At 40.3% G+C, this 14,573-nt stretch overlaps 1 protein-coding gene across 15 annotated transcripts in view; it reads right to left on the bottom strand.

The window, feature by feature from the left end:
- Nucleotides 1–14,573, bottom strand: part of GPATCH8 (G-patch domain containing 8) — a 60,274-nt gene that overhangs the window by 19,205 nt on the left and 26,496 nt on the right. For 9 of the 15 annotated variants that reach the window (XR_003094703.1, XR_003094704.1, XR_003094705.1 and 6 more), the window contains 2 exons: nt 4,435–4,502; nt 3,499–3,585 (listed from right to left, as the gene is read on the bottom strand). Coding sequence is in view for 12 of the 15 variants with exons in the window: in XM_025207294.1 (XP_025063079.1) it covers nt 3,499–3,585; nt 4,435–4,502 (155 nt within the window). In the remaining 3 variants the exon portion in view is untranslated. Of the gene's footprint in view, nt 1–3,498; nt 3,586–4,434; nt 4,503–6,556; nt 6,602–14,573 lie in introns of all 15 variants that reach the window. The other 6 variants (XM_025207295.1, XM_025207300.1, XM_025207302.1 and 3 more) reach the window with 3 other exon arrangements.

The raw sequence follows: 14,573 nt of genomic DNA, 5'->3' as shown, positions 1-14,573 counted from the left end.
TTGCAGCTTCCAATTCAAGATACAACTTTACTACAGAAGCAGCCTTTACAATCAAAATTAAGATATGCAAGCAGTTCCAAAATAATGAGATTTTTAAAACAGTAAAAAATGGATACAAAATTATTTCCAAATATTCTTGTTACAATTTTGCACAAAAGGTATTAAATAAGGCTGTGTGAAGCTTCGGTAGCTGATTCGATTCGGAAGAGATTCAGCCCGATTCAGGGGCCAAATCTCCGAATCTGAATCAGGAGACCCATTGAAAGGTCTGAATCGAATTGGAAGCCTCCGAATTGATTTGGGTGGTCCCTGCTTGCCACAGCAGGGAGCTGGACCCAGGTTCTGTGCCAGTAGAGTAGGGGGCGGGGGGGCTGGAGGAGGGGACCACAGGGGGACCCCCAGCAGGGCACTGCATACTGTCCTGGAGCTGGGGTGGCTCCGTCAACCAGAGACTGGCAGCACTCAGTCCAAGTGACCCTAGCTCCCAAACAGCACACATAGCCCCGTGATGCCCTACCAAGCCCCACACTGTACCCTCAAACGTGACAGCTGCTGTGCGGTAGCCCGGCAGGGGGTGGAGGGTGATCTCCGCTGCCTCATGCTGTGCTGGTAGACTCCGCCACACGCCCCTAGAGGCCCCAATTGCTGCTGCTGCAGCCCACAAGTATGGGTTTTTAAAAAAAAAAAAAAAAGTGCCAAGACGCTGGGGCTGGGCAGGGGGGCAGCCATGGGGGGCTGGAGGAGCAGACAGGGGGTGGGGCCCCGACTGCTGCCGCCATACCCCCGTTGCCGACACTGCTGCTGCCGCCTGTTCGATTCAGAGGAGATTCAGCAGCCGAATCTCCGAAACCAAACTGGCCGAATCGAATTGGGACAGCGATTTGAATCGCCAAATTGAATCAGTCCCTCCGAATCTGCCAAATCTGAAGCTGAATTGAATACTTGACACTTCACACAGGCCTAGCATTAAGTCTTGACTCACATTGTGTATGAATTTTTTTTAAACCATGTTAAAAGTTAGCATTAAACTTGACAAGTAACTATAGCACAAGTAGTTAAAACATTTTTAGAACACTCATGAAAAATCTCATAAAAATAACTCCCCTCTCCGGATGCAAGTAAAAAAATATTCCAAGTCCTAGTTTCAAATATACTTGATACCCAAGATCCCTGGTATGAAAAATTTATTGAAAGGTTTTATTATGAAGTGCTCTCTAGGAAGATATTAGAAAAAAGAAAGCAAAACAGGGGATTTGGAGAACAATGGACATGAAAGTTCTATTTCTGAAAAAAAGTGATTAAAATACATCCTGTGGCTAACCAGTGTAAACAGGGCTATTTGAAGAACCACAGTCTACACAAGGGAAGAAAATTAAATATCGTTTCTTGCTTCACATGTTATCAAATACTTCTGAAGCCAGGCAAATAGCTTACTCTAGAGCAGGAGTGCTCAACCCCTGGTCCACAGGGCTCCTCATGGGCCTTAGAATTTAGCAGTGGGGGAGCAATGGGAGCCAACAGCCGTTACCCTGCTGCCAGATTTCTGGACTGGCAGGAGCCCCATGGGCTAGACAGCGTGGCCTTGCCTGACAGACTGACAGCGTAGGGCAGCAGAAAGCAGAACAACGTGGTGTAGAGCCAGATTCTGCAGATTGGCCCCATGCTGCCACAAGATTGAATACCACTGCTGCAGAGCAACAAAATGATTATGCTTGGGGAGGTTTTCACAGATTAATACAAAAAATGCAATAGCCTAGTGATAAAGGTTGCTAATAAAAATAAATGTGTGCTGGAAGAAGCTGCCAGTACTCGATACAGTTTCTTAAAAAATGCATTTTGAATGCCAACAGGAAAAAGATTTAACAGTTACAAAAGCAATACACATTCAACGTGTACTTGAAAAGACGATAGTAAAAACTCTCACTAAGAACTCTGCTATAAAAGCTGCAATGCAGGATACAAGACAGCATTGTTACACAATTCACAAGATAGCAAAAGGGCTTCCTGCCCACCAATCTGAAACGAAGAAGTAAATTGTAGCCTACAGCTGTTGCTCCCCGTGGAGCTTTGGCATCACAGCTTGTAGAAAAAAATACAATACCAAGAAAAGTCACACACTTCAGAACAGCTAATGTCATAATTAAAAGCCAAATTCTCTTTGCAGTGTGTGATAGCGCATCAGGTAGCATGCTATACTGAAATGAAAGGATGGGATGTCTTTTCATTATATTCTAACAGAAACAACCATAGGGCATAAGAAAATGCCCTGTTTACAAAAATCAGCATCTGTCCATTTAAGAACACGACATACTTTTAAAGATGCTAATAGACACTGTTAAATCCCTTTAAATTGTGTACTATTTTTTTTTAAACCAAGTATACCATTTGTTTTACAAAGGCCAAATATCACAGCAAGTCACAAAGTCATAATTTAATTAGGAAAAGCAATAGGACAGAGAGAATTTAGCTCTTACTGCTTAACAAATAAAAAGCCTTCTCCACCACTTATTTAACTCAGGGAATGGTAAGTATTATATAATTGTCATGCAGTTTAAATTTCCATTCCATCCCTCCCTAAAGCACCAAATTTTAGGTAAAACCGATGCCTTAATTCCAGAGGCTCCTGGTTTTTCAGGTTGTTTTTTGGTTAGTTGTTTTTTGTTTTGTTGGGGGGGGGGGGGGCTCTTTTTCCCCCATTTTTGTCCTACATTCATGATGGGTGTATAAGCAGTTTCTCCCAAGACATACTAAGGTTCATAAGAATTGGCTGGTGTGCAAAAATGTGGATACAGAGCAACCCAGTACCCTGGAGACAACATGTTCACCATGGCCCAACAAAACAGGGAATTCAATGGTTACTGCTGAATTCAGAGATGCTCCCTGGTGGCACATTCAGGAACAACAAGTTGGTCTACTTTTCCGATCAGAAGACAATAGATCTTTAACTTGTGAAAGGAATAGGTTTTGCAAACTGCTTTTATAAAACAGGGAAAAATCTTGCTTTTGTAGTACAGCTATCAGGTCTTAAATGGGCAGAATTTAACGACAGTACAAGAAGGCCCAATCTAGTCTCCCATCAACACATGCATTTCATTAATATCACCACTAGATTCTGTCCTACCCCTTTGTTTGGCAGGTCTAGCAGTATAGGCCCTAGTTAGCAGTCCTGGCACTGACGGTAAGAAGGTCTTGTTTACCTTAAAAACAGTCCTTCCAGATCAGGGGTGAGACATTGGTAGGGAGCAGTGTGCTGGAAGCTTTTGTAGCTACTGCCCATTCAGTGGCTTTTTGGTGATAAATTGAGGATTTCAGTCACTAGAACACTACTTCCACATTACAGAAAAAGGTTATTAACAAAGCACAATTCTTCATACAGCCAAAGCCTAATAGGTATCATCGCTACTGTAATTAAATGAACAGATTGTTCTGTCCTACCAGAACAATGTCTCCTCCAATCCACCCACAAAACCTTAGATGTTAGGGTGTTCATTTAAGTACCTTGTACTTCTGCCTCAGCTCTTCAGTGTCTTCTTTTTCCACCTCCAGTACACGCCTCCGTTCAGTGGCATCTTCAGCATAATCAAGCTTGTCAATGAGCACAGATACGAAACAATCAGTTTCACCCAAATAGCCAAAAGAATACCATTTGCTCAACTGAGGTTTCAGAACTGGATCTTTAAATACTGAGCATAACTTTCCTTGCTTTGTCACCTCTCAGTGAAAATTATATACAAAAAATTCATTATTTTTTCATGCTGCTGTCTCCCAGAAGACACTTCCATTGCCAGTAATTGCCTTAGTTTTATTTAGAACAGGGGTTGACAACCCTTTGCCACTGCAGGCCAGACCTGGCCTCCTACCGCAGGGCACAAATCTATGTCCCCAAAAGATCAAGCTGCTTGTGCTTACCCTCACAGCAGATATTGAGCCTTTCTGCAACAAGTAAGTAAGGACAGGCACGAGAGAAGAGAGAGGGCTGTGAAGGACAGTGATGTGGAGGGGACAGGCAGCTTGGTGCAGCTCTATACCCCCTGATCCCCTGTGCCACACTAAACTGGGTCAGACCTTCCCAGGTTGCATCTAGCCTCTTTACGGGCTGGATCTGGGGCACAGGCTGTGGGTTGCTAACCTCTATTTTATGGAAATCAGCTCTCAAAGCCAAAAATTTAGACAGGCTCCAGATATCAAAATCAAAACAAAAAACAAAACAAAACCACACAAACTACACACACAAATAATAAAACCAGGTAACCACAGATGGCTACTGGGTATTTCATGGAGAAACTTTTCCCCTAGCATAGATTGAATGCCAAGTTTTTCCTCCAGCTTATTGTACAAAGTTCATACTGTCACACTCACTTCCTAACTATATTCCAAACCCCCCTGAGTTAATTACAGAAATGCACTTTAGAATTTGCACCAGGATCTGTTTACCTCCATTTCCATACGGCCCATGCCCATGACATCATACTTGACGACGATAGGGATGGGATCTGTTCTACCTGTAATGGAAACACACAGAGAAGGTGAGAGGCCAAGTCCATTGCAACAGCTCACTTTACACATTGGGTTTGGGTGGTTAGAGATCTTGCCTTGGAGTGCAGAGACCAGAAAGCTACAGTGAACCAAACAAGCCATTCTCACAGCTTACATCCACAAAACTACTTCTCAGCTTCAAACTGCCTGAGGTAAAATAAGCCCATTAGTCCTTCGATACTTATGAGAGTTCTGTAAACATTAACCATTTATGCAAAATTTATTATGGTTAATGTTTAACGTTTCTAAGTCTTTAAAAAAAGAAACTGAAATATAACCATCTCGTCTCCCTCACTTTTAGACCACAAATTACCGTGAATCTCTTGACCCATCAGCATGAAACTAGTACTTAACATGTTTTACTGCACAGTCATATTAGTGGACAGCTAGGATGCCCTCCCACCAAGATTTTTATCTTATATTACATACAAATTATTGATGACAGTGTAGGTTAAAATTCTGTCATCACAAAATAAACATTATCTTCAGAAAAGGTGCTTAATCGCATCTTGCTTTCTTATATTCCCACTGAGAGCTGCTCTATCACTTACTGTGCAATCTGTAAGCTGTGAAAAGGACTAGTTGCGAAGAAAATTGACTTTGAACTAATCAAACTATGCTGGAGATTTATTTTTTTTAACATATCTTTAATCCACTCATAACCAGCCAAACAAAGCAAAATGGGGCAGACAAGCACTTTACTACTACAGCTTTTTGTTTTTTCTTTTACATCACAACTTGCGCTGTTTGTTGTGATGTAAGCCCACTGAAAAAGAGTACTTACCTTATCCGATGCATACCTTGAGTAAAAAAACAGAATGTTTACTTCCCTTATTACTGTTCTTGAGTTGGTGTAAACAATTGTTTTGTTATACACACAAATACATGTATATTATACCTTTGGGCTAAAAGAGCTATCATTTTAGATCTTCACAAATTAAGATGCTATTTCAATCCACATGCACAAAAGAAAGACTACAGCTTTAAGGTCACCTCAGGAAAACATGGGATTTATATCAATTTGCTCTGTATTCCAAGGGTAACTTTCTCTGGACGCTTCAAAAAGTAATAATCCATGGTTCTCACACCTCACAAGGACCACAAGGAGACCCTAAAGATTTCAGAAGAACTGGACATTTTTAATTATTAAAACCTGGGAATGTCAGAATTTCCATTTCTGGTAAGTCCATTTATAGTCTGTTATTAGTTGTACATTTCTATTTTTGTTCTTTTTATTTTTTTACCATATACTCAAGGACTGTTTAGGTGGCACCTTTTATGAGTCCATTAATAATATTTTTATTGAGCCATTTTGCCTCATTTAAAACAACATCTGGAATCTAACATTTGAGTATTTTAGCAACTTTTTCCTAAAATTGTGTTTCTCTTACGCCCAATGGTATAATAATTAAGCAGTGACTGCAATTTTTAGCAAAAGGACCAAATTAAAGACAGGTTATAAAAATGACTTCCTAGGTGCAGTATCACTTTCATAACGTCTCAGCCAGGGATTTACTGGTAAAACGTAAACCCAAAGAATGATTGAGAACAAGTGTTAAAAGATTTTTTTGGGTGGTGGTTGTTTTTCAGTTTTTGTTTTGTTTTGTTTCTTCCAACAATCAGGATCTTTATATGCAAACTCATTACCTTGGTAAACCCCTGTATACAAATGATGCATCAGTACTTTTGCCTTCTAAGGCAGTCAAAGTTTTCAAAATCTATTTATGTAATAAAATGCAGTAGCAAGTGCTAGTGCCCATTATATCGGGAAAATCAAGTTTGGACAGTATTAGGATTTTATGTTTAAACTGATTTTTGGCAGTTCTAACACAAATAGAAACATCCCTTCTTAGCAATACCCTTTAATGAACAAGGATCAGACAAGTGTGCATAAAGAAAGGAAAGGAAAGGAAAATGAAAGACCAAGCAGAAGGATGAAGGCTACAACAGAGAAAGTAAGCCTAACATATTGGTGCACTGATGACAAAAGGAGTAATTCAGTCTGAAAATAAAAAATTACCACTGCTAAGTTTACCATCACCACAACAAGTCCAGGATCATAACGCTGTAAAAAAGAAACACGATTTGTTAGGCAGAAACCATTAGGGGCAGAAAAATAGGCCATTTGTAGAAGGCAGACAGGATGGGTTAAAGTAATACTTGAGGCTTCCTTTTCATCCCCTCCACTCCACTGCCATACTTCTTCCTATGGAGATGGGGAAGAAGGGAGGTGGTAGCTTTTGAGCAGTTGCTGTGTATTTTCACAACGGCTTTCACAAGCCAGAATTTACCATGCATTAGAAGGTGGTAAGTTCCTGGTGGTGAACCAGTTTTATAAGATGTATTTTTGAAAATTTAAATAAGTAGATTTAAAAAAAATCAAGCTAAATACAATTTAGAAAGACTTCAAGGGGCATAAAGTCAGAGGTTTCCAGATAAGAGAAGGGAAACTTTATATACCCAAAGTTATGCTTTTATTTTAAATGTAATCATTCTTATTTAATTTGGTATGATTAGACACTACTCTCATGGGAACTGCTCATGTAGTCTACACAGCTTGACATCACATTGGCAAGCGCCAAGTTCTGGCACATCAAGCATGTACTGCAACTATGTGCGGTAGTGATTATTCCTATCATAAAACAAAAAAGTCTGCCAGTGGTTGGGGGGGGGGATGGGAGTGCAATGTGCTGCCAGGAAGAGCAGAATATGCGTCCCAGCTCTGATCCCACCGGAACTGGGAGAGCCTTATCTCATGGCATGGTAAATTTCTCTTGGCTAACTGAAGATAAACGTATTGACTGGCTAGTGAAAAACCACATCTAACCTTGCTGACCACAACGCTAGGCCTTGGAGGCGTGAAGAACAGTGAGGGATTTCCGAGGTGTTCCTCAAGGAAGGGGAATCAAAGCACCAAACCCTAGCACACATCACTAATTGATCTTTAACCATTTTACACAAACAAATAACTGAGGTTCTCTCACACCAAGAGCATCTCTTTAGAGCCGTTTCATTCTTCCTATTGAACCCTTTTTCCAGGTAGTCCAGCATACCTCTGAAGGGTTGAAAGCTGACCTTTAAAGAAACTGATATACAAATCTTGGAGTTCAACCACCAGCCACCTCCACTGGTTAATTCATGCAGAAGACACTTGAAACTATACTATGCAACAAAGTAATCACAATGAACACAGAGGATATTTTGCTTTTATTGGTATCCTTACTATTGTATCTTAGCTCCAGTTGTATTTTTTTACTTTTTAGGAGTTACTATATTGGATGTTCCTAAAAAAATATGAAAATATTTGGACACACAATAGAAACTTAAGCAAAAATGTCTAAAAACCAACTTGAAGAGTAGCCTGAAACCTGCTTTATTAATGTGTGTGTTAACATATTTGATGGAATTTGCAAAGATTTAAGAGTAAGAAGTGGGGTGGGGGGGAGGGTTGTTTTTTTTTCAACTGCTAATGCCACAAACTCAGCCAAAGCTCTGAAAGGTAAGCTGACACTGGAGTTGCAAGTCAACATCACCAGTAGATAATGTATGTGATGTAAGACTGCTATTAAACTGAACTGCCACTATAAATATTGGAAAGAGTATAAAAAAGGGTTGTTTTTTTTAGTTGTAGACAGGATTTTTTTAAATTCTACAATGAGAATTTTGCAAGCACTTGAGACTCATGTCTATATAAGGCTTATCTGGTTAAAGTTATGTAGCCAAGCAGGGAATTCCAATTTTCTCACACTGTATACTGAAAAGGGGAAGGCAGGGAGCACCACAGTGAGTTCTTGAAAAATGAGCCTTTGGATGGCATCTCTAATGCCCCTTGTTGACCAAACAACAGTAAAAAAGTGATCTTCATTTTCTAACCTACGCTGTGATCAAAGAAGCACAAAACCAGCAAATAGTAAGAGGGACAAACCTTGCTAATGAGGAACATGTGAGAAAGCTGGATACCAACCATAATATGGGTTTCCTGCCTAGACCACAATAACCTGCAATGAAGGATACAACCAGGGAGTCATTTCAGACTAGATGTATATACACATTTATTATGATTCCATTGTATTCTAGAGAGAAAATAATGCTCAGTGTCTTCAGAGAATACTGGGTCAGTCTCTCTCTTGTGCAATAGTAAGTACAGTGTTAGTTCTTGTAAGTGGATGGAGACAGACAGGGTTTGTGTAGGCTTGAGACTACTTTTTGAGAGTGGAGCACAAATAAAAAATGGCTATATTTAAGCCCTGTCTTTCACAAGTTCACCAGTACTTTGCATGGCTCTGACACGTTATCTTTAAAACAAATCCCGAGTTTAATGCTAGGTCAAGAGAAGGTCATTTCCCCGTGTCATGGTCCATTTACAACACTGAAAATATGGTTTCCACTGATTATGCTGGACATGTCTACACATGCAATTAATTTGGAGTAATAAACCCCGGAACAGTTTGTCAGAGTAAGTTACTCCCAGGCATAGTGTCTACACGTGCACCCAAGACAAAAATCAATTTGAGCCAGGATGGAGCAGGTCATACCAGGGATGCTCAGCCCCACGCTCCGAGTGACAGCATCAGGCGGCAGAGGAATTGGCTGGGACAGGAGGATGCTGAAAGTGCAGAGCTGTGTCGCTAGGCAGTAAGCAGAAGTCTGGCCCCCTGCTGGCTGGGAGCAATTTGTGCCCGCAGTCAGCATCTACACATGTATTTAACTGCTACATATGTATTTGACTGCAATAAAACTACCTGGGCCCAAGATAGTAGTCCTTGATGGTACTATCTTATGGTGGTGTAAATTAGTTTACTGCAGCCTAATACCATTGCATGTGTAAACGGCGATGCTTTACTCTGCAGCTAATTAGCCTACTCTGCAGTAAAGTTCATGTATATACACCGCCACTGTGTTCAAAACCCAGTAAGGTTTTTAAGGGACCCGTAAAACCTGGTAAAGGTCCTGTATAAATCAAGAGTAGCAAATTATTCCATTCTCAGAGACAAAGAGTTGATACATCAAATAAAACTTCTCCCTCATGCCTCTATACTCTGGCATTTTAACACAGTAATTAATACAATTATCAAGACAGGCTTTTTTTAAAGCTGCATTTTTCAGTTTCTTTCCTTATTTTAAATGGGAGTATAAATATATTAAACACATTTAGGTTGCAATGTCAAGCACTTAAAGTTAAGATGTGTCTGAATTCAGGCCTGATTTCTGTCCCTTATGCATATGCACCATGATACTATAACACAATCACATCCCATTTTAATAAGATATCTCCCTCATCAGTGCCAAGAAAATAAGGTAGTGTTCAGTATATTTATTCTCATTTATAACTAAAGTCTTATTTACTACATAACAGTAAAAGCCTGGAACAAACACAAAATTATTAATTTCCTTGTGATTTTTTTTATAGTGTTCTAATCCCACTAGTATTTAAGGGCCTCACAAGCATTAATAAGGACTCCTGTCTCATGAGGGAAGAAAGATATCTCCATTTTGCAAATGGAAAATTGAAACAAACAGCCCAAGGTCATTCAATGAACTGGTGACAGAGCTAAGATTCAAATTTAAAGCAACTGGATTTCAAAGCTTGGACTTATTTCTCAAGCCACAATGCCAGAAGTACTGGCAGTCAAGCAGTTCTTTAGTCACTCGAGCACTTGCTGGCCCCCATGGATAAGTCTGATTTTGTCACAGTAATTTTTATTAAATGTTATGGAAGAAGGGCAAAAACAAACAACATTTAATGGAAAAGTTCCAAACATGTTTGTTGTCTACTTACAATAGCTTCCCAATAAACAGCAAGTGATTTCCCTACTGTGTAGCACTTCCTTGTGAAGGTTGTACTTAGGAAGGCAAATGTCTGCACCCTTTCCTACAAGCAATCGCCACCAGTTGATCCTCCCCACCCCCAGTGCACTCTCTGACTGGCAGGTTACACCATGAATCAGTTTCTACATTTTTACAGCTGCTGTCACCTCCATGCCTTACCCAAGCCCCCAGAAAATGAGATGCACAGAACTTGTGGCCACCTGTCAAACTTCTGGCATAAGAAACTTGTTCTTCACATATGGTGCTGAACATGTAAAGGCAGGGAGAGAACAAATCTCTTGTGAAGCACGTCTGTCTGAACCTTAAGATTTCCCTTTCTTCCCACAGTCCCCTGCCTTGTTCTCTAAATATTTCCTAACTCTTAGTGCAAACAAAGCAGTGTTTCTCTGAATAGATTCACCCAATGAACTAGCCTATCCTTTAGCATCACAAAACCTGTACAATGAATGAGAAATACACCCTGTGTAAATATGAAGTCTCTAGTGCAGATTTAGCAGTGTTTATAACTAAGAACACTGGTGTTATTATGCTGCATATAAAAAAGGGGCAGAATCACTGTTCTCTGACAGTTACACAAACTAAATATGATTTTTCAAAAAAAAAAAGTTAAATGCTTCACATTTTAAACCGGTTTATATACATAATTTATCCATTTTTTAAAAAAAGGAAAATCAAAAGCCAAGTTCTATTAGGTACAGCTACAACAATCCTCAACTGTGAGTAAGGTTAGTCTAGAGGAATAATGAAGTTTGGTAGCATGTAAGACTGGTTTATGTTGGGGAGAAGGTAGCAGGACTGAGAAGTTCATGGACTTGCATAATACCCATGAAGAGGAAGATTTGCCCCTGAGCACCATGTGCTGGGTCATTAAAGGGAGCCTGGCATGGATCTCCCTTTGCTCTCAGCCAGAGTGCATCTATGATGCCTAGTATATCATGCTACAGCTTTGGAGGCAGATGGACCTAGCTTGGATTATTCATATTCAGTTATTTTTTGACGTGAAAATATGCTGATAAAAGTGACAAAAATGGTGATTTTGAGAAGTATCTTGATTAATAGGATTTCATGGAGAAAGAAAAGGTACTTTTCTGGACTAAAAGCATACTTGTATGACAAGTCAGCTCTTCTACCCAGCTGCCCCCAAATAGGACCTCTACTTTATAGCAAAAATATTAAGAAACCTATATATGGGGTTGACACCCACTTTCCTGTAACACAGGAGTAGTAAACTGACCAAAGTGAAGAAACTTTTGCACCACACAGATGATCAGAGAAAACAGAGTTCTAACTAACCCTCTCTAAATGATCCTCTTCAGCTTCATAAAGCTCAACATCTTGATAGTGGCACAAACTGAGCACAAAAAAAAATGCCTCCAGCCACCTTAAGGCTTCCAGAGAAGAAAGTGCATACAAAAATTATTTAACTTTCACGCACTTAGAACTCCCTCCTGACCAAACAAGAAGTTATTTGATTCAACAAAACAAATATTAAAACTTACAACTGGAACAGTGACAAAGTTATTGGTTAGTTGCTGATTAACCTAGTAAAATACTAACTTCTGATTCAATAGAACAAAGAGGCCCTGTTTTAATGCTGCTCTTGCATTACCACAGTTAACCAGATCTAGTTGATAACATTTATCTAAAATATAGCAGAAGCATAGTTTAAGTCAGTACTTTAATGACATGTCAAGCAATACCGTGTGGGAATGAAAGTGGTTTATGGCAAAATGTAACACAGCTACATCCTTGAAATGTTTTCTTTAGAAAAATAATCAGTGCAGCCTGCATTGGAAGCAGTTAAGGAAATGTGCGCACCTCTGATAAAATGGACTTAAAAATAGGTGGCTCTACTACAAAATGTTGAATAGTTATACTGACATAGCAGCTGCAAAAAGATCTCAACAAATGGCCAGATGATAACCTGAGGCAGATGCATAAGGCAGACAGGCAATGCTTTCAATGTTTCTGAAATATTTCCACCATCACCTGGCTGCACCAAAACTATATTTTGGAATTCATTTGATATAAAAAAGGGAGAAAGATTATGACACAAGAGTTTGCCAGAAGTTCAAGGTATAAAGCAAAGTCAGTAATGGAAGTTTCAAATATCACCTTAAAGGAGGGGTGGGCAATTATTTGGGTGGGAGGGCCACTTAGGGAGTTTTGGGTGAGCTGTTGCAAGCCAGATCAGCAACTCTTCCCTCCCCTCACCCCCCAAGCAACTCACCACAACTCTCCTAAGTGGCTCTGCTCCATGTGTGGCTGGGATAGGGCCACAGGTGAGCAGCAGGGCAGGTGGGTGGGGCTGGAATCATGGGGATGGGGCCCAGGGCAGAACTACAATCTGCTCTTGCACGTCCCTGCAATATGCACCAGTTCCACTGGGCATGCAGGGAGCAGATCATGGCTCTGCCCTGGGCCCTGGTATCTCCACAGAAACCAGCCAGGACCTGCGTGAGCAGGGCACATGATCAGGTAAATGGGATGGGACTGAGGGCAGGTGGAGAGCTGCATTCAGGAGCAGTAAGGGCAGGTGGGGCTGGCTAAGGCATTGCCACCACTGGGGCTGCCAGGAAACTCACCAGCCACCAAGCCACTCCAGCCCCACTGCACGTCCAGAGGCACTGCAACCAGCTATTCACATCATGGCCCACGATGCCCACCTCCCGCCTGGACCAGGTGGGACTAAGGGACCTGTCACAGGCTGGACAAAAATCCCTTGGTGGGCCAGATTCAGCTCACAAGCTGTATTTTGCTCACCCCGGCCTTAAGGTCTATTACACTATTTAGTTCTTCTTACTTAAATTGGGTGCATTTTTTTCCCTAAGCTTCCAGATTCATAGGATTTTTTCATCCACTACTCTCAGCCTCTTCAAATCTATTGTCACTAAAGCTCAACACACGTGCAAATCCATCAACAGCATTTGCTAACTTACAAAAAACAAAACAAAAAAAACCAGGCAAGTGAAAATTCTTGACTAACTCACCCTTTTTCATCTCAGTGTTCTGAGGTTTTCCTATCTTTTTCAATGCATTCCAATACACAGAGCAGGCTGCAGTTCTTCTCTTGATTTTGTCTTTCAGGGTAGACAACTTTTCATTCCATTTTGTTTTCCCCCTTATCTAGTTCAAATGCAACTTTCATTTTTCAAATTTTAAGCTATTCTTGTACTAAGGTCTAGACACACGATAAGCTTTACACCAGCCTAAAGGTGGAACAAGCATATGACATACAACCCTACCCTCGTGTAACTTACCTGAATCTGGTGAAAAACTGCCCTGAGAAAAAAAGCAAAGATAAAACTATACTGGTTTAGATGCTGTGTGCACTATCCTGGGATAAGCTATACAGTTTGCTAATAGAAAACCTGCTCTTCAATGCTCAGTGGCAAGACACAATAATATTAACCCACTGCATAAAGCTACCCTGGAATCAGCTGCTCACCTGTCTACTCTGGATTCTGGTATAAATTACATCTGCTTAGAAAGCCAAGGTAAATTACAAGGATGTAAATGCCTCATGTTTCTAGACCCTAAAACTCTAGTAGAGCACACATGAACTGATTAAGCTTCTATTTTTTATACTACCTAACTTTTGAGAAATTTATACCACCTTACTTCCCTTGTCTTGTGAGATAAGGATCATGAATGACACTGATCACGAGAAAAAATGTTTTTCTCTGCTTTCTTCTTACTCTCAGCTGCTTCCTTAAATCTCTTACATTCTGTCTTCTAATTCAGTCAGTCCTCAATCCATATCCAGTCCTCTGCTACTGAAGCTCACTTAACACGTCCCATTTCAAGTTAGCTAAAACTTTTAGCATATTCCTACTCGGTATTTTATTGACGATTGTTCAGCAATAGCATTCTAGTTACAAAATTCAGTGCATGAACTAACATATCAACAAGTTCACAAATCCCTGAATTTCTTGCCAAACACTGCTTTCTCTTCCCCACCTTTGAAAGAGGAACTTGGCACATATTTACCATCTTGCTATTCATGATGAAACAGCCACCATACAATCTGTGCAGCAAAATGCTTCCCAAAAGCCACTCTTACTTTCTGTACTGAAAGCAATGCTAGGCAAATGAAAAAGCTCCAATATGTTTTTTTAATGTTTATTGGCTAAAAAGCTAAAATGCTATTACTGTAAATTGGCTGTTTGCCAGAAGATGTCAACACGACAGAGATAAGGAGAAAGATG

This window comes from Alligator sinensis, unplaced genomic scaffold (genome assembly GCF_000455745.1).
Source record: "Alligator sinensis unplaced genomic scaffold, ASM45574v1 scaffold919_1, whole genome shotgun sequence".
Classification (NCBI taxonomy): Eukaryota; Metazoa; Chordata; order Crocodylia; family Alligatoridae; genus Alligator; species Alligator sinensis.
This window is presented reverse-complemented; position numbering and strand designations above follow the sequence as displayed.